This window comes from Amphibalanus amphitrite, unplaced genomic scaffold (assembly GCF_019059575.1).
Source record: "Amphibalanus amphitrite isolate SeventyFive unplaced genomic scaffold, NRLGWU_Aamphi_draft 000140F_arrow, whole genome shotgun sequence".
In the NCBI taxonomy this organism is placed as follows: Eukaryota; Metazoa; Arthropoda; class Thecostraca; order Balanomorpha; family Balanidae; genus Amphibalanus; species Amphibalanus amphitrite.
The window spans coordinates 964,308-984,449 of record NW_024881635.1 but is presented as its reverse complement, the minus strand read 5'-3'; the positions used below and the strand labels follow the sequence as shown (position 1 = coordinate 984,449).

Sequence of the window (20,142 nt, the reverse complement as noted above, 5' to 3'; positions counted from 1 at the left end):
ACCTATGACCCCTCTCTGTGACTCTGAGATAATCTCAGGTCATGAAAGGTCACCAGCAATTTTTGACTATAACTTTTGATAGAGACGTGCTAGAGCGGTGAAAACACGTCAGATGTGTTACTGTTCAGCTCGTCGATACGGATCGACTGGTATGCAATACGACCCTTTTCATGTCAGGTCATGACCTTGACCTGAGGTCAATTTTAAAAAATGACCTTTCAAGGTCAACGTATAGTTCATTCGCCGCGTCTAGACGAGAGGAACACGATTCTGTAAAAAAATTGTTATCGTGGCTGTCTTGAGGCAAAAGTTATTACCGAAAAACATTTTTCGTGAAAACGGCTATTTTTACTCGTAGTTTTTGCCCTCAGGTGGCTGAATCTGAGAACAATGCTTAGAAAGGTCTGTAAAAGGGCTATCGAAGGCGCTTTTCAGCGGCGCTGTAGGTGTAGCTCTATTGGTTCCCGAGTTAGCCGTTGGCTGTTTCCAACATTGTTGAAATGAACTAAATCTGACCTTCGATGACCTCTGGCGACATGATCTTTGACCTGACCCAAAAAATGACCCAAGTGTTTCCATACTTATTTTTGACGCTCGTTCGAGTGCCGTTTACCGCGTGTCACTACGTGGTCCAGGAGCCGAGTTAGACGGGGGGAGGGCGTGAAAACGCCCCCCCCCCAGCACGACACGGAAAACTCAGGCCACCAGGACGGCGCGGGTTAAAGGGATTATTAGCGTTTGGAAATTGCAAGGAATCGACTTGTTTCTATTATCACTGGATTCCTCGGGATCTGGTGGTTCTAATGATATGCGTATGCAATCTATGAGTGCTTGGTTGTAGGGAAAGTTGCCAGTAATTAGCGACCTTCTTAATTTGAGTCACCACTGCTCACGCTCTATGGGTGCCACTGTATTACTCGATTGATTTCCGGAGAGATTGTTCATTTTCTATTAAAATCTATTCATTTTCTGCCCCAATACCCACAAACTTATTTGTAGTCAGTATTTCGAGAACCATTGCAAAAAAAAAACGATAATAAGGAATTCGTCCCGAATAGTGACCGGGGAGGGTCACTAATAATGATGTTAATTACGGAAAATCGGAATACCGATACCAAACCAAATACAAACCAAAACCACGGGTAAATACCGAAACCAAACCAACTTGGGAAACTGAGGGAAATACCAACTTATCACCGATTTATTAGCCTCTTATACATTAGTGAGGGCTTACGATACCAACAAAATACCAAACGCATTACGATTGAAATACCAAATACTAAGTTGGTATCGGTTTGGTATCGGTATACCTAAAAGTTGGTATCCGATTGATATCTCTAGTCACTAATAAGTGTATGGGTTTTCCCATGATAAAAATAGCAAAAAAGGTGACGCCCGAAAAGACGCAACATCAACCTATAAATGTGACATATACACAAAACACTTAATCACTGGAACAGGAGCATTTATCCAACACGTTTATGTATGTGGAAACTGATCACGTAATACACCAAAGGCGAAAATAAGGCGAAGACCATTGGGGGGGGGGAGGGGGGCTAGCTCGTATGGGCTCGCATTGGATTCGGCACCACTGCCGTCGGTGCTTCAGCAACGCCTCATTTTTCTTTTTTCTCTTTCCCCTTTCTTTCCCTTGAGCTGTTTGGGTGCGCCATCAGATACCCTCGTCACTTCTCCCCATCATAATTCATAGTCAGCGCCATTCTCTCGCACGTTCCTTACTGTTTGGCGGGCTTCTGAAACGGCTCTGAAACCAGCATACAGCGCCTCCAAAATGTTTCGAACTTTTGCGTGAGCGCTCTTTCAGGTCGGCGCAAATTTGACCACCTATCGGACAAGCGACAGGAACTGGGTTGGCTCACCGCCCGTCAGCTGTACGAGCCACAATGTCTCAATCTACTCCACAAAATTCGTCATACCGCAGCACCACAGGATATCGCTTCTCACCTTTCAGCAAACCATGAACTCCGCTGTAGATCCACCCGACAGGACGCTGTCCTGGCCCTCCCGCGCGTGAGATCTAATGCAGGTAAGAGCCGCTTCTTGAGATATGCAGTTAATCTCTACAACTCTCTGCCACGGCCTTCCGTTACGTGTTGCCAAAATGTTTGAATATTTTTTCTTCTTTCCGCTACGTAATGTTGAAGCGGAGAGGCATTGCACGCTTAGACTGGCGTCGGCACGCTCAGGGGCGCGGGAATATCTTTCCGACTGGGGGGGGGGGGGGGGCACACCATAATAGAGATCAACCTAGGGTACCCCCAAATCTAGTTTTCTCACCGGTTTTAGGCCACTTATTTTTCACCCCTCGGCCTTTTCAACAAAAAAAGAAAACATTTGCAAAAAAAGTGTGGTATTCCGTCTCAAAGCTGTGGGGGCACCACCCCCACGGCCCTAGAGTTGGGGGGGGGGGGGCAAGCTGCCCCCACTGCCCCCCCCCGGCTCCCGCGCCTATGGGCACGCTTAAAGGAACCCTCCTACCTCCAAAAAAGTTATTGAATTGGCATAAAAGTGATGCACCTTGGACCTGGTTCAAAAAGAGCAAAAATAAATATCTACCATATCTGCCCGAAAAATATTCACGGTTTTGAGATAAAGACTTTTATTTCTGAAGATGTTGGGGGCCTCCACTGCTCCTATGACGTCATTTGAAAGCAATTATTTGGTATCTTTAAAGTGCGACAGATGTTGTGCACAAGTCAGTATATACCACACGGCACACAGGGGAGAACTGCCGTTTCAACCCTTCCTATCGGCTGTAGTGTCCACGGACGTATTAATTATCGGACGTTTAATTATACCTCCGTGGTAGTGTCTAACAGAAGCGACCATATTGCGCAGACCAGAAACCGGGCGACACGCCGCCTGTGTTGGTGTTCGCAGGTGTGGGTTGAGATTTGACCATTGAGCGAACCGTGCTGTGCAGATGGAGCAGCCGAACGACCGCTCCCTCGTGTGGGTCCGCATGCGTGCGACTTGTTTTGATCGTCCAGCGAATCGTGCTATGCAGATGGAGCAGCCATACCCCCCCCCCCCTCCCCCATGTAAGATCGCATGTGTCTGTAGAGGTTAGGCCGTTGAGTGAATCGTGCCGTACAGATGGAGCAACCGTACGGCTGCTCCCCCGTGGGGGTTCGCAGATGCGCGGTGATGTTTGACCGTCGAGCGAACCGTGCCGTGCAGTGTAACCGAGTCAAAGTGTATCAGTCCGGCATCCGTATGAACCAAAAAAGTCGCTAAGTTTCCACACTGTATTCACATAAGTCGCGGAACATCACTCTCCTTCCAGTTGCAGCGCCACACCGCACAAACACGCAAGACAACTCGAAAACTCGGAGTTCTTGGTACAGTGGTAGCTAAACGATTCGGCACTGCACTTCGTTCAGAGCATACAGCTCCCGCTCCAGCCGATCAATCCAGCTACAAGCGTCATCCGGCTGATCACACGGTTCACAATCACATCTCTCACATCACCGACACTCGATTCGCAATCAATACGCTAGTTCATTCGGTGATTATTATCAAATCCAAATAATCAAAGACACAAGCAGTGGCCCATGGACACCAACCCCAGTACTAACCGAAGAAAGCTCGCTACAAAGTCGGGTTGAAGGGCCCCTATACACTAAGTCATCGCGGACCTTGTGTGACCTCGCATATGGCTGATGAGGCTTGACTGTTCAGTGAACTGGACCTTGCAAAGAGAGCTACCGTCTTCCCGTGTGGGTCCGCATGTGCCTGTTTAGGCCTGACCGTGTAGCGAATCGAGCCGGGCAGATGGAGCAGCCGAACGGCCGCTCCCCAGAGTGGATAAGCATGTGTGTCTTGAGGGCACCCCGTTTAATGAATCGTGCCGTACAGACGGAGCATCCGTAAGGCCGCTCACCCGTGTGGGTCCTCATGTGTTCGACTAGTTTTGACCGTTCAGTGAATCGTGCTGGGCAGATGGAGCAATTATACGGCCGCTCCCCAGTGTGGATACGCATGTGTCTCGTGAGGTGTCCTCGTTGAGTGAATCGTGCCGGGCAGATGGAGCAGCCGTGCGGCTGATTTCCAGAGTGGATACGCATGTGTGTCGTAAGGGTACCCAGTTGAGTGAATCGTGCCGTGCAGATGGAGCACTTGTACGGCTGCTCCCCCGTGTGGGTCCGCATGTGACGGTTGAGACTTGCTCGGTCAGCGAACCGTGCTGTGCAGATGGAGCAATTATACGGCCGCTCCCCAGTGTGGATACGCATGTGTCTCGTGAGGTGTCCTCGTTGAGTGAATCGTGTCGGGCAGATGGAGCACCCGTACGGCCGCTCCCCCGTGTGGGTTCGCAAATGTTCGGTGAGTTTTGACCGTTGAGTGAACCGTAGCGGACAGATTGAGCAGCCGAAAGGCTGATTCCCCGTGTGGCTGCTTAAGTGTGCCATGAGATCTGATCGGCCAATAAAACGTGCCGAACACACATGACATCCGTACTGTTTCACACCTTGGTGTATCTTCATATGAACCTTATAAGTCGACAGCTGGGTAGACGTAGCGGCACATTGTTCACACTGATGAGTCTTCTCGCCGGTGTGGACGAGTCTGTGTCTTGTCGGGGCACTGGTCTGTCTGGATGATTTCTTGCAGACATCACACTTGTACGGTCTCTGGCCAGTGTGTATGCGGCGGTGAATCGTCAGCTGGCGTTGCTGAGCAAACGTCTTGTCACATATATCACAGCGGTGTGGCCGCTCCCCCGTATGGATCCTACGGTGGCATTTTATAGAACTGGAGTCGTCGGTGGAGTACTGGCACCACTCGCACTTGAATCTGCCATTCCTGCCAGTGTGACTGTGACGGCTCTTATCGTGTCTGTCCAGATGCTTTGGTCCCAGACATCGCGAGTCGCAGTGGGGACACTGGACCGAACTACTGAAACCTGGCGGAACATACAGAGGGAGCTGCGATAAAAATATTTGTGACGGTAGAATTCACGCACGTACAGGTGGACTTTTAAGTGAGTAGAATTGTGCTGTCACCAAAAATCAAGATCCAGGATCCTCAAGGTCCCACGGCAAATTAAATTTCTAGAATCCAAGGTTTCCAAGGTCCCACGACAAGTATACATTGCAGGATCCGGTCCCTAAGGTCGCACGACAAGTATAAATTGCAGGATCCACAGTCCCCAAGGTCCCACGACAAGTACACATTGCAGGATCCACGGATCCACGGTTTTGTCTACATTTTTTCGTCCGACATTTTTTCGTCTGGACGAGGCGGAAAATGTCCTTACGAAAAAAATGCGAGGACTAAAAATGCACAGATGAAAAATGCGAAGACGAAAGTCTGCAGACGAAAAATTGTCCGACGAAAACCTGCTAAACGAAGAAGTTGAAGTGTCATGGAATCATGTTTTTGCTTCTTGGATGCTCATTGCTCAATGGTGCTTTGATGCCTTGCATATCAAATAAGTTTGACACTTACTTGGTCAGTGGGTAGCTTCCAGTAGCTTCAAGCCTGGCATATCACAACCCAGAAAATATGCGAGGTGAGGTGAGAAAAGAGCTTTCCAGACCACTACTGTCCACTGTTTGACAGTTTTATAATCCATATCACTGTTAATGTAAAAAGCTAGTCTCTTGTCCTGCCTCACAGCCATGACAGCGATAAGGCTCCATACATACATGTCTATACATATGTAGAGCCATGTCTCTGCATGTATCTATCTTAGCCCCTTGCAGCTGGTCCCTCAACCAAAGATATTTATTGAAGTGTTTACAGGCAAAACCTAGTGCAGGGACCTCAGGGGCCCGTGTGCAATCTAAACCTCATGGTTTAGATTCCAGGATTCTTGAAGTCCCTCAACAAAATGATGGTGTAGATCCAAACCTTTATCCTAAGGTCCCATGACAAATAATAAAACTGGGACTAAAGGTCTGCCTTCTGCAGGGTCTTGCAGCATACAAAATTTTGAGGTCCTGACCCCTGGGTTTCCATGGTTTAACGGCATATGAAAATGTTAAGATCCTGGATTTCCAAGGTCTCATTGCACATGAAATGTTGATGTCCTGGGATTCCAAGGTCTCGCGGTATATGCAAATGTTGAGGTCCTGGGATTCCAAGGTCTCACGGCATATGAAAATTTTAAGGTCCTGGGTTTCCAAGGTCTCACGACAAAAATGACAATGCAAGGTCCAGGATCCATCAAGGTCTCAGACCTTGGGCTCTGCGGATCCTGGATCTCGGACCTTTTTGGGACATTGGCACAAGTCCGCACCTGACATATGCATTGGTGAAAGAAGGTGATCTATCATTTAGTATCGCTGCGCCAGTCTCTATAGTGAGCACGTATGTGTGTGGTGAAATGTGATCGATCAGCAAACCGTGCTGTGCAGATGGAACAGCCATACGGCCGCTCCCCCGTGTGAGATCGCATGTGTCTGTTGAGATTTGACCGTTGAGTGAATCGTGCCGTGCAGATGGAGCAGCCGAACGGCCGCTCCCCCGTGTGGGTACGCATGTGACGCTTGAGACTTGCTCGGTTAGCGAACCGTGCTGTGCAGAAGCGACAGCCGTGCGGTCGTTCTCCGGTATGCACCAAGCGATGAAGTTTCATACTGTTCAAACGGTTGGTGGAGTACAGGCACCATTCGCAATAGTGCCTGCCGTTCCTGCCGATATTGCCATGAACTCTCTTCACGTGTGTGTCCAAACGATCTTGTCCCAGACATCTGTAGTTGCAGTGGAGACACTGAAGTGGACCACCAATACCTGCAGAATAAATTTGCATATTGAGGAATGTTGATAATATTTGCCGGTGTTATGGGGCGCACCAGCAACGAGGCGAAAATGTTTGTTGCCATAAGACGTTAGAAAAGGCGGTCTTGGGCGCCGTTGGAGGGGGGGGGGGGGGGGGGGGCGGGGAGCATGCCAACACAAAAGTTTCCGAATTCCAAAAACGTCTCGAATTTTAAGGGGGGGAATAAGGAGGGTCACAGGCGCAAATTTTCTATTCACTGTGTCAAGTTTACCTATACACTGACGTTTGAAAGTGATCTAGAATGGCGTTCGTCCAAAACACACGTCTTTCAATTTTTTTTTTCTCTTGATTAATAATGGAGGTCGCAAAATTGACCTGACTTTGGGTCACAGATATCTAAATTCCGAGATACACATTTTATACATACTGTTACTCTTATTCACCGCTGAAAGTTTCAAGGCGATCGTTCAGTCGGTGTAGCTATGACGAGCTTTCTAACTTTTTCCAAAGTGACATCACTTGACGTGACCTGGTGACCTGACCTTACGCGACCTGGCTCTAAAATTTTCACAACTTGTGCGGGAAAGATGCATCATTCAACATGTGTGCCAAAAACGGTAGCGTTCCGCGCCGCCGTTTTTGAGATATCTGCGAAAAACCACGGGGGGGGGGGTGTTCAAACACCTCCCCCGGCCGGGCGCAGGTTAAAAGTTATCTAACTACTTGATTTCATGACAGACACTACCAATAATATGCTTAAGCTTTGAGCTTTCGCCTTTAGGTACTAACAAAGCTTGAACGGATTTAGTTCAGTAAGTGGTGAGCTAAGGGCGGATTAGTGTTTTCGGAGATGTTTTGTATATGTAAATTTCGCATTTCTTGTTAGGCATATTCACCTCAAGCCACGATGATTATAGACATGATTGACCGTATGTATGTGCCTACCTACTCAGTGGAATGAAACATTGTGTGCTTAGACATCGATTCATGGCGTTGCCGGGCTCTGCTGACAAATTGTCTTAATTTTTCCAGACGAAAATGACGAGCGCTCTGGGATCAGTAACAATAAAAGCGGACAGTTGTAACAATGTTATAATATACCCCAAAGGCTAACATGATATTCTCTCCCAGGGGATCGCATATATAGATAATATACAGGGTGATTTTTTTAACTGTTAACCCTCGCCGGACCTATTGGTTTTCTACATACGCGCCGGCCGAGGGGGGGGGGGGGGCGGGTACGACCCCCCTCGCCGTTTCGCCCCTGGTGGAGCTAGCGCGTCGCGGAAAAAAACGAGCGTGTGCGCCGTTACGAGACGCAGAGATTGGTACCCGATTTTAAGGTCCTAGGTCAACCGGTGACCTCTGAGGTCAGGTCAAGTGCCCCAGGGTACGGTTCAGTTTTTGGTGAATAACTTCGCAAAAAACGGCCGCAGAGCCGCGATTTTGGCAGCATCGTGTTCGCCTTGATCAGGCGCGTCGAATGATATACTTTTTGTCCGGGTCAGGTCAACTTGGGGTGTTGACCTCAGGTCAAGGTCAGGTCAGCACCCCCAGGTCACTAAGCTGGTCGAAAGAGGTCATGTCGCATATCATTCGATTCGGCAGGTCTTCCTGAGTCCGTTGGTGGCTTTCCCGACTCGCTAGCTCAATTTGATCGGGAGTTATTGACGAAAAACTAATATGACCTTGATGACGTCATAAATGACGTCACGGAAGGTCAACATTGCAAGTGACGCATCTAACCTTGCAAGGAGTGCATCAAACCACGATTCTGTGTGCTTGAGATAGTTGGAGATCGTTCCCGGCGCCAGAATAGCAGTTTGAATTTTTCCCCATTGACTTATAATGGTGAGGTCACGAAAATGACCTGACCTCATATGACCTCTAGGAAAAATCCGAGATATACAAGTTGTGAGACTCATAATGGATACTAGATCCTGCAAGTTTCATTTCCCTGTGACATCTCCTCTGGCAGTGAGGGCGTTGCGAAGTTGCGACATCTGAAGACCGTGCAGAGGTTCACTTATGACGTCATAGGTCAGTGACCTGACCTGACCCAAAAATGCGGTTGGTGTCAAAAGATGCGGCTTGGATCAAAGGTCAGGTATGCCAAGTTTCAGCTCTCTATCGCCAGCGTGTTCGGAGCTATCGCGAAAAAACCCTATGGGGGGGCGGCACCCGCCCCCCCCCTCGGCCGGCGAGGGTTAAAAAGTAAACATTAATGGTGGTCCCTAAATCGAAAAATTTTGTGCAAAAAGCAATGCATGTGATAGATAAAACTGGGACATTCTGTATGGTGTCATGATTTGTCCCTTTTAACCCGCACCCCAGTGGCGGTCTCAGCCAACTTCGCCCTAGTGTGGGGGGGGGGGGGCATATGTTACCACCCACCTCTAGCTCAACTCAAAAACTAAGAGGGCTAGAAAGACGCGGTAAAAAGCAGTCGATAGCTCTCAATGCGTACGTTTAAAAGTATTTCGGTGTTTTTTCATCTTAGAGAAATATTGGGGTCATTCGAGGTCATCAAAGGTCAAAATTTGCCAAATGTCATTATATTTCTGAGAAAACATGCATTTATCTCAGGAACTATGATAGCTAGAAAAAACGCATGGAAAAGCAATCGATAGCTTTTGAACTGTTCTTTTGATAAGATCATTATCCAAATTGACCTTAGGTCAACGGTTTAGCCTCCAGAGGGCAAAAACTCCAAAATAGCTGTTTTTACGAAATGTGTTTTTCGACAATAACTTTTGACTAAAAAATAAACACAACATTTCTATTGCCAGAATCGTGTTCCTCTCGCCGAGACGCGTCGAATGAACTATAATTTGACCTTGAAAGGTCAACTTGAAAATTTGACCTTAGGTCAAGGTCATGACCTGACCGGAAAAGGTCATGTTGCATAGCATTCGATGCGTCTCAACAAGACAAACACAATGAGACCATCCCCAGCGTCCTATCTCTTTCCAATCGAGAGTTATTGGCAAAAATCTGTTTGTAGTCTCAAATGACCTCGGATGACCTTTCTAGAGGCTATCAGCAAAAAAAGATACCTTGGTCGTCACGGGTGGTCCAAATCATTGTGATTCTGAAATATTTGGACTGTTCCTATGCGTACACACGTATCTAGAGGCATTTTCATTTTTCTCCATTGACTTATAATGGTAAGGTCACGCCACTGACCTGACCTTAGGTCACGGATATAAAAAATCCGAGATATACAAATTGTAGGCACCCATAACATCATGCAATCCACCAAGTTTAAAACCTTTCTGACAAACACTGCAGGCTGGACATGATTGCAAACTTTTTTTTAGGCTTGGTCAGTTAACTTGACCTGGTGACCTGACCTGACATGACATGGGGTCAAAAATTTAACATATTGTCCAAAATTGGTGTACCAAAAGCTACCCTAAGCGGCGCGGCGCTACGCGCCGCGGTTTTTTATCCACACGCAAAAAACGCGACAGGGTGGTAACATATGCCCCCCCCCCCGCCACTGCACGATGGGACCGCAGCCGGAATTAGCGCGACATTGGTGGATTTGCCGAACTTTCCAAAATTTAGTTAAACTGTGTCGCATAGTTCAGAAATGTCAATGGACCACGGATCTGCAAATATTTTTCGTCCATGGTGTACAGCGACCACGCCACATCAGCCCAAACACAAAGTTCCGTGACAAGCATCGTAGACCCGTTTTCGTATGGAGAAAAGTAGCAGCTAATGTAGGCAAGAAAAAATATATATTAGACGGCTTTATCAATATTTTCGGGGTATAGCCTGATAGTTTAGACCATGGGCTTCACGATGGAAAGAAAAACTTTTAGCGGAATATATAAATACGCTTCAAATGTTAAGTTTTCTTAGATGCTTTTCAAATTGTGAGCTAATTTTGCTATTATAAATATTCTGGAATGCCGATAGAAAAAGTCCCGCTAGGTCCCGCTCTTCTTTTGTCTTTATAGTGTTAACCAATCAATTGCCTTTCAGAAAATGTATAGCTCAGCTGCCTCAGCCTGCCAGAGCGAAAATGAGAGGCATTTTTTTACTTCAGGTCGCCGCCGCTGGCCGTGCGCGGTTACCGCGAGCCGGCCGGAAGCTGTGAGTAACAGAACCTCAGGAGTTGTACAAGGTTGCCAAGTGCCAACTGTATTTAACTTTTGTCCGGACATATCCGTACCTGCTTTTTAAGTGTCTGATACACTTTTCTGACTCGTACTTAATTTGTTTATAGTCATGTAGGCCATCAGATTCCCATCATGGTTTTGGTGGCTACATTATTTGCTTATCGGAATTTCCGGTGCCGTCATGAACTGACCTGACAGGTGTTGCCATCTTATCACGTGACCGAACCGAGTCGAGGTCAGCGCAGGTCAACATATTAATTAATTGATTAATTAGTTAGTTTAACTACTAATGATTGATTAATTAAATTTATCAGAAATTGCTTAGAAAGTACACCGACTACCATTTGTATGATTCTATCATCCCTTTCATGTGAAAAGCGAGCACGAAACACGAAAAAGTACCGATGTCGCGCTAGATTTCGCTCCAGTCCCATTGTGCACTGGGGCGAGGGTTAACCGAAGGCCTCGGCCCCAATGAAGCCTGAAAATGTGTCACCAATCGGGCACGCATGGTCCACCGCCGTTCAGTAAGGAACGACACAAAACGATGATTTTGAAGCATTGAGGCAGTTCGAACTCGAAGCATACGATCATCAAGGAGATACCTCAGAAAGACGTTAAATAATGCACGAACAAGCTTGTAGTCATGAATAACCTTTAAACGGTCCATCTGGCGTATGTGCAGCCTCTGAAGAATCAGCCTTCAGGGAGAAACAAAAACAGCGAATCAGACACCACCAGGGCCGCCAGTAGCAAAATCCTCGACCTGCCCTTTCTAGACTTCTAGTTTTTGGACCCAGGAATGGCAGATATAACTAAGAAAACATTGGAAATATCTGGCAGAGCTGAAAATGGGTGATAGGAGCCTTTTCAGTCCGCCTAATGAGCATGGGAGTCCATGGTGCTGTTCAACACGTGCTCAGGCGGGCTGATTCGTGTTGGTGAGAGAGGGGGTAACTTCAAGCACAAGTAAAATACACGATGGCCGTTCCTTCACAGTTCACATCGTGACTGCATGAAATCAAAATGTCCCAGAATGCTCGTCATGCTGGTATATAATTTTACAATATATATATATATATATATATATATATATATATATATATATATATATATATATATATATATATATATATATATATATATATATTTGCATTTTAGCGCCGTTTAACCTCATTACTTTTTAACAAGTAAAAAAATCACCCTGTAGAGTGAAAAATGAGAAACGGCCAACTCCCCAGACGATCGAACGAGCTCTACCCCAAACCGCTGTAGAGGCAAGGAATTGTCGTGCGACCAAAACCATTGACTTGTGCCGTGTTTCTGAACTAAGGCTAGGTAAAACCAGCTATGAGCGTTTCTTGGAGGTTTCATTGAGCGTTTCATTCCATTCACATATCCGTCCACAGGACCTTTTTTCGCCTTTCTGTTTTTAAAAAGCTAATTATGTAAAGCGAAGAAGGCTTCCGCTTTGGCTCGAACTGCATTTATGACAACAATCCTCTTATTGGTAATCAATCCTATTTGCCAGAATACACATGTTGCATTGTAAACCACCTTTGTTTGTAATTGCAACATCTGACCCCTTGCACTATTACATTTGACCACGGATACGGGGTAAATTGAAGCTTCAGTCAACACTTTTACAATAAACACACTTTTGAACCTTATTTTCCCTTCAAACTGAAGACAAGATATTAAAATGTCACCAGTAAAAAAGCAGCCAAAACAGAGCGCATACAAATTTGATATCACACACAGGGGCGTAGGCAGGGGGGGGGCCACTGGGCCATGGCCTTGGGCGCCGAAGGCGCCCTTTGCGATTGGAGGGCGCCGAAGGCGCCCTCCAATCGCAAATGCAATTGTGATATAATCGAATCGAAAAACAATCGCGACTGGAGGGCGCCCTCCAATTGCGAATGTGTTTACAGGGAAAATACGGATGGAGGGCGCCCTCGGAGGACGCCCATTCCAAATACGCCCTCCAAATACGGTTGGAGGGCTCCCTCGGGCGCCCTCCAACCACATTTGTAGGCTGTAGCTCTCTAAGCGTAACGGTGGTCGCCTATGTAAGCCGCTGTCCTGTAAATAAGCGCCCTCTCACCCGAAGGCGCCCTCCTGTAGGTCGCCACCCTGCTACACATTGCCGCCCTTCTGCTGATCGGCGTCCTCATAATTATTGGCGCTCTCCTACCTATTGAGCCCTCATGTGAAATTTTGAAGGCCGCCTTTCTCCCTTTTGGCACCCTCTTGTTCAGTGCCGCCCTCCTACCTATTGGTTCCCTAGTCCTTCCTGTTGAATGTTAATCGGGGCCCTTCTCCTATTGGCGCCCTCGTGTAGATCGCCGCCCTCCTAACCACTGGCACCAACCTGTTGATCACCGCCCTCCTATCCACTGGCACCTTCCTGTTGACCAGCGCCCTCCGCACAGACGCCCTCCTGTTCGTGTCATCCTCTTGAGCAAAGGCGCCCTCCTCACCATTGCCACCCCCATTTTAATCGTCACCCTTCCGCTCATTGGCGACTTCCAGTTGATGACCGCCCTCCCACCTATTGGCGACCTCTTGTTGATCGCCACCCTCCTATTGGTGCTCTCCTGTTCCTCGCCACCCTCTTACCTGGTGGCGCCCTCCTGTTGATTGTTGATCGGCGCCCTCCTACCTATTGGTGCCCTCCTGTTGATCGCTGCCCTTCTATCCATTGGCGCCCTCCTGCTGCTCGCCAACTTCCTACCTATCGGTGCCCTACTGTCGAAACTCGGGATGTTGATCGGGGCTCTTCTACCTATTAGTGCCCTCCTGTGGATCGCAGCCCTTCTACCTATTGGCAACATCCGTTGATCGCTGCCCTCCTATCATTTATTTACTCCTTTGGCATGTTTTTCAACTTAGTCGTTCTATTGCACATAGTTGATGTCTGGCCTGTGAAAACTGCCACAAATGAACGTGCATTCAGCACAATGAATGAAGTATCTATACCTACCAAAACTATCTACGCTCTACGATGCATAAAACACGTCTTTGGTCTTAACGGATTGATCCTACTTTACGTGCATCATGGCATCTATATGGATTACGATTAAGTATTGTCAACAGGTTCGGGCGCAACAGCAGGCATCTGAAGTTTCGGTGATTGAAACTGGTTATGTGGGTACACTGCATGCATCTGTGAGAAGGCTATGAAGGCTGGTCTGAGGTAATTTGGATGATGTTTACGCATCTCGCGCTCCGGTATCAATCCGATACGGTGATCTGGTGCGTAGATATGCCACCGCCAATAAACTTTTATACATCGACACCCATGAGCCAAGCTTTCTGTACAGTTTGTGTGGCAGCGGCCCGACCAAACCTTAGGTATTTTTTACACCTTCAAATTTGGTAAAAGAGCGAGAGGAGCTTTGAACAGTGATCGTATAAAAGGCGTGCCTAAAAAGCGGAGGAAAAGGTTGTTTTCAAAAATTTCGCGCGCCTTCGGCGCAGCATTTCAAGAACACTTGACCTTTTGTGACCTGGAGTATAATGAATACACACGATGCAAAATCAATGCAGCACGACCTATACGAGGTTACGCAAAAAAAAAACTGGTGGCATGGTAAAAAACGCCTCCCAACCCCCCAACCCCCACTGAGCGATTTTTTATCTCGCGACCGTATGGCGCCCTCCTTGGGTGAGGTGGCGCCCTCCAAACCCTTGGCCCCCCCCTTCGCGATTTTCTAAATACGCCGCTGATCACACAACACAAAATGTAAAAAGGTGTTACAGTTGAAGTCTCCATACCAACTTCAGATATAAAATCGTGGTCATGTATAAGCTTGATAACACAACAGCGCAGCCCAGTGGATCGATATTAACCGCATAAAACAGTAGTAGTGTGTGATGACGAGCAGCATGATCCTACATTGTTGCTGAAAAACGCACCGGGAAGATAGCACAGCCGTGTAGCTCCCCGCCCCTGTCTGCTGACATATGCAATGGTGAAAGAAGGTGATCCGGCATTTAGTATTGCTGTGTCGGTCTCTACAGTCGGTACGCCAGTTGTCTGGTGAAATGTGATCGGTCAGCAATCCGTGCCGCGCAAATGGAGCAGCCGTTAGGCTGCTGGGGCATTCCACGTCAAATCAAACACCGAAATCCGTCATCCCCTTCGATTTTTCTGAAAATTTGTAGGCAGACTGGGCATGGTTCAAAACTGAGTTACGTATAATATTTTCGAAATTTGATAACGTATCGCTGAGATATAGGTCATCGAATATAGCCAAAAATGCCACACATCAATTTTTAAATGTCTATAACTCTGGTTCCTTCTCTGGTATCAAAATGATATTAACAGGGTCTTGTAGGCAATTGATAAGGCTTTGATTTTTAATTATAAAATTAAATTGAAGTGACCTTGAAATGCCTTTGGCCTTGAATTAAAACAGAAAAATTTAAATAGCAAAAAACACGCCACCTTCGATTTGGGTAATTTTTACATATTATGTCCGTCACAATGTTCCTAACCATCTGTGAAAAAAATGGAGTGGGCCATTCATAACCTTCGCGGCAAACGCCGTTTTCATGCATCAACATCACGCAACCGCGCGTGACCTTGAAAGACAGTCAAGACATGCTTGCTTGTGTACACTTTCTGAAATGAATGATTGCTGATTAGTGATATCCCAAACTCTGCGAGAATGGAAATGCATAGTCATCGTAGTCAAGCATTCACGTTCCATAGTAAAAGTGTCTCAGGCAAACGGTATTTTGCGTTGAATTTTGAGCCGTGTGGAAATGCATCATGAAGTAAATTACAGGGTGTCCCATAAGTTCGTTCTCACCTAAATTTTACGTTTTTAGGCTCTCTTGCTTAAAAGCACGCTGAAATTGGTTCGTAACTGAGCTTACGTGGTTGCCATGGCTGGTAAAAATATGCTCCACAGTAGCTAACTTCTGTAGACAAAATAGTTTTTGCTATAGAGCCCGCTTCCTACAGAGACGGCTAACGCTGCAACATAGAGGTCTCCGATACGGGTACGTCTCAGTATTTAGTCAGCACGTGACCATTCGCGACGATTGAGGGTGATTGAGGCCTACCAGTCTGTAGCCAATGTCCATCGCTAACTGGACGCACAGTCAGCAAGTGACACCGATGATTTGTCGGGAGTCAGTCACTGCAAGTTTATCCTCTTTCCAGTCAGCCCTCAGGATTGAGCCAAGTGGCCAAAACTGTGTGGCGCCAAAGTGGCCATCAAAAAGGTCAAAGGGTTACAAAGTTGGTAAGCAGACTTTTCAGGATGGATTACCAGCTGTCTAAGAGTGTTCTTTCGGGGTACATAACTCAAGGTGACTTAAGCTTTGCTTACCGGAGGGCTCAAAACAGTCAAAAACGTCTTAAAATGGCCAAACATGAGTTTCGTTATGCCTGAGGCTAAACAAAACAGAGGGCTGATGACATCAACCAGGTCATCAGGACTAACTAGTCCACGTTGGAAAGGAAACACCCGTCCAAACCCGAAAACAACCCCATAAGGGCGAAGGAGGAGGCCTCCGTTACGTCCCGTTATGTTCCTATGCAAAAGGTCAGGGTCACTGTGTTGTGGGATTATAGGCGTTCTGGAGTTGACCAAGTTGCAAGTGGCAACCCAGAAACAGTTTTGGGAAGCAGAATGCTTTTCCAAGAACATCTAGGAGGAGTTTCAGCCCTCTAGCTGAACTCAAACCGCGAGTATGAACATATTTATAGAGGAGAAAATGGCATCCGGGAGGTCGTAGCCCGTAGGCCCATCTTCAGGCAAGACAGTGCATCAGTGCACAGGTCAAGCAAAGCTTAAAAGCGGTGCAAGGAGACTGTGACAGGCATTTGTGGCAAGATCACATGCCAGGCACCTCATTGGATCAAAATTTCATAAAAATTTGTTGGTTATGCTGAAATTGAGGCTCGTCGAAGCGTAGCGCTGTTCCAGCCTCGAGGAGCTCACGGCGCATGTCAAGTCAGTCTGGGTTAAGCCTACTTTGCAGCCAAACATGCCGGTTGGCATGCTGCAGCATGTATTCATGTGTTTGCCTATTAAATGAGGAGCATATTGAGGGGTCATAAATATATTAAAACGCAATGTACTCTGTTTCACATGCAAACATAATGTGAGAACGAACTTATGGGGCACCCTGTAAACGAAAGCATTATCACACAACGATATCTTCACGTCTTCTTAACTTCACTATACGAAAGAACATACATTTTTGAGTATGTATGGTGAATTTCTAGTTAATCCAATAATAAACATGGCAGTTAGAGGCCTGCTAAGAGTAAGATGTCGCCGGCTGAGGCGGGATCGGCCGACGCGGCAAACGCAGCAATCACAATTTTGTGTTTACACGTTCATATTTCAAATGTTTACCAACCGATTAAAAAAAAAATCACCATAAGATTGCCTGAACATTTCTTAGTCTTCTCACAAAATTTGACGCGAATCGAACGTAATCAGCGGTAAGGAGCGCGATGTAAAGACGGAACCGTTCCGTTCCGTCCCGGCACAGTCTACAATTCAGGCGGCGCGTAGCGGTCGGCGCCGGCTGCCGAGTCGCCGCGTCGCCGCGGCGACAGGATATTCACTTTACACCGTTATTACTAGAACAGTTGTGAACCGATTTTCTTATTACTTGCACGATGAGATGTGCAATTCAATTCTGGACAGGTAGCCATAATTAATTTCGCATTAATATTATGAGATATTGGCGAAAAACAGAAGGGGTGGGGCGAAATTCGCTCTTCCCCCTCCACTGCGCGTGCTAACATACGTTTCCATATCTGCCATTTTCTTCAAAACTTATGAATGGCACACTCTAATTTTTTCACAGGTTGTTAAGAATAAGTTAGGCAATAAAATATATGAAAATGAGCCAAATCGAAGGTGGCGTGTTTTTTGCTATTTCAATTTTTGTGCTTAAGAACAGAGTTAAGCAAATTTCAAGGTCATATATTCAAGTATGTGCAATTCTAAACTAATGCTTAAGAAATTACCTAAACAGTAAGGTTTCTTTCATTCAAATCAAACAAGTACAACCAAGGTTATGGTCGTTCAAAAATATAAAGATGCAAAATTTTGTAAAAATTTGATGCCCTATATTTAGAAGACCTGTGGTCAGAATGTGCAAAAAAACATCATTGTAATGTCCGGGGCGACACAGGAACTCGCTCACAATTTTATAATGAAATCGCTGATGGTAAGTTGCAAAACAGCCGATTTTTGTTCGATTTGACGTGGAATGCCCCTGCTATCCCATATGGGTTCGCATTAGGGTGTGTCACCGAGGGGATGATTCACGCTGAATCAATCGCGGTAAGGTTTTCCTTGGCACATGGATGAACCCATGCCCTGCTGGGGAGGGGGCGTCTGAACACCCCCAAACCCATTGCGGTTTTTCGCAAATATTTCAAAAACGGCGGCGTATCTTATCATACATCAATTCTACAGATGGTGAACAAATTTTACACCAAGCTCATTTAAGGTCAGGTCACCAGGTTACCTTAACCCTATTCCTGGCGGGCTCCGCCGGGACAAGAAACTGGCGGGGGGGGGGGGGCGATTCGGCCCCCCCTTCAGATCTCAAAAACTACACATCGCAGCGACAAACGGTAAACGGCATCGGATACGCACGGTCAAGATCTACAATTTTTACTAAGGTCATTTTCAGGTCAGGTCAAAGATGACGTCACAGGGGTCGAAAAAGTCAAAATGGCGGCGCTAGATATGGAGAGTTTTTCTCGAATAACTTTCGAATTAGTCAAGATAGGAACAAACTAAGGGCATCATCGTGATCCTCTCGTCAATCCGCATCGAATGATATATATGTTGACCTCGAAAGGTCAAGGTCAAAGGTTGACCTCAGGTCACGTGACCTCGAGGTCATCATGTATATCATTCGATGCGTCTTGACGAGCTGAACACAATGAGACCATCCACGCGTCTGTATCTTGTTCCTGTACGGAGTTATTGGCCAAAAACCTTTGGTGACCTTTGATGACGTCACATGACCTCACAGCTGCCCAACAGCAAAACAGACCTCAAGGTAGTGAAGGTTGATCGTATATGAAGTCATGTATGGTATATGGGGCCATTCCGACCCGTTTTAGTGGTAAAAACAGGGAGTTGATTTTCCCCCATTGACTTATAATGGGGAGGTCGCGAAACTGACCTGACCTTAGGTCACCGATATCAAAATTCCGAGATATACAAATTGCACATACTGGTACCCTAACTAAAGCCTGAAGAGAAGAAATTGATCGGTCAAAAACTCTAGCTCTGGCGTGATTGCAAACTTTTCTGAGGTAGGGTCACCAAACCGCCTCTGGTGACCTGACCTGAGGTCAGATCAACTCAAAATTTTCAGACATGTTGCGTAGAAGCCTTTTAGGAAAAGTCAGAAAATTTGAGCTTCCTAGCTCAACGCGTTTGGGAGAAATAACCAAAAAACCTCAGGGGGGGGCTCCTGAGGCCCCCCCCCCCCCGCCAGGAATAGGGTTAAGTGACCTCACCACATAAAAAATTCAATGTCTGCCATAGCTATACCGAGTGACCCGTCGCTTTAAATTTTTCAGCGATTGCTAAGAACAATAGTATGTACAAAATGTTTATCTCAGAATTTTGATATCGATGATGTCAGGTCAATCTTGCGACCTCCACATTATAAGTCAATGGGGAAAAATTGAAAGGCGCCCGTTTTGGACAAAAGCCATTATAAACACTCCCAAACATTGAATTACAAGTAATTTAGACACGCTGAGCATGAAAATGGTATCCGTGACCCCTGTTTATGCTCCTGAGGTCATCTCAGGTCACGAATGGTATCTAACAGCTGTTCAGTTGAGTTATAACCGTTGAGGGGGATGAGAGTGGAAAACTCCTGGTCTGATAAGACCCCTCCTAAAAAAGTGTGGAAAAAGGATAACAGCATAGACTTCTACACAAAAGTGGTAGCCTATGCGACGTAATTCGACTACACGTGCAGATGTTCTTTCTGGGCAAAAATGGGATAAAGAGATTACGCTTGAAAATTAGAGGTGGGGGAGAAAACTATTTTTATTTGGAATCGTGTCCCACCCAAATCGACAAATTTTTGAGACACTGGACTTGAATGAGGCATCAATGCACGTTCAGAAACCAAGCTCTATTCTACCCTCCGGTTGAGCGCCTCTATACATTCGTCGGGTAGGATGTTGTTCCGGTATTACTCGTCGCTGATTCCTTGATGGTGCTTTTATCTGACTTCAAAGGAAGGCAGCTG

The 20,142-nt window shown here is 46.5% G+C and overlaps 1 protein-coding gene across 18 annotated transcripts in view; it reads right to left on the bottom strand.

Annotated features, from left to right (window-relative positions):
* Window positions 1-20,142, bottom strand: part of LOC122382455 (zinc finger protein 2 homolog) — a 43,841-nt gene that overhangs the window by 15,346 nt on the left and 8,353 nt on the right. For 5 of the 18 annotated variants that reach the window (XM_043367781.1, XM_043367784.1, XM_043367783.1 and 2 more), the window contains exons 11-12: window positions 6,607-6,759; window positions 3,255-4,927 (exon numbers count right to left, since the gene is read on the bottom strand). The exons of 10 other annotated variants lie outside the window; for them this stretch is intronic. In XM_043367781.1, the coding sequence (XP_043223716.1) occupies window positions 3,726-4,927; window positions 6,607-6,759 (1,355 nt within the window). In that variant the 3' untranslated portion in view covers window positions 3,255-3,725. Of the gene's footprint in view, window positions 1-3,254; window positions 4,928-6,606; window positions 6,760-20,142 lie in introns of those variants that run through there. 3 more of the 18 variants (XM_043367790.1, XM_043367791.1, XM_043367786.1) reach the window with 1 other exon arrangement.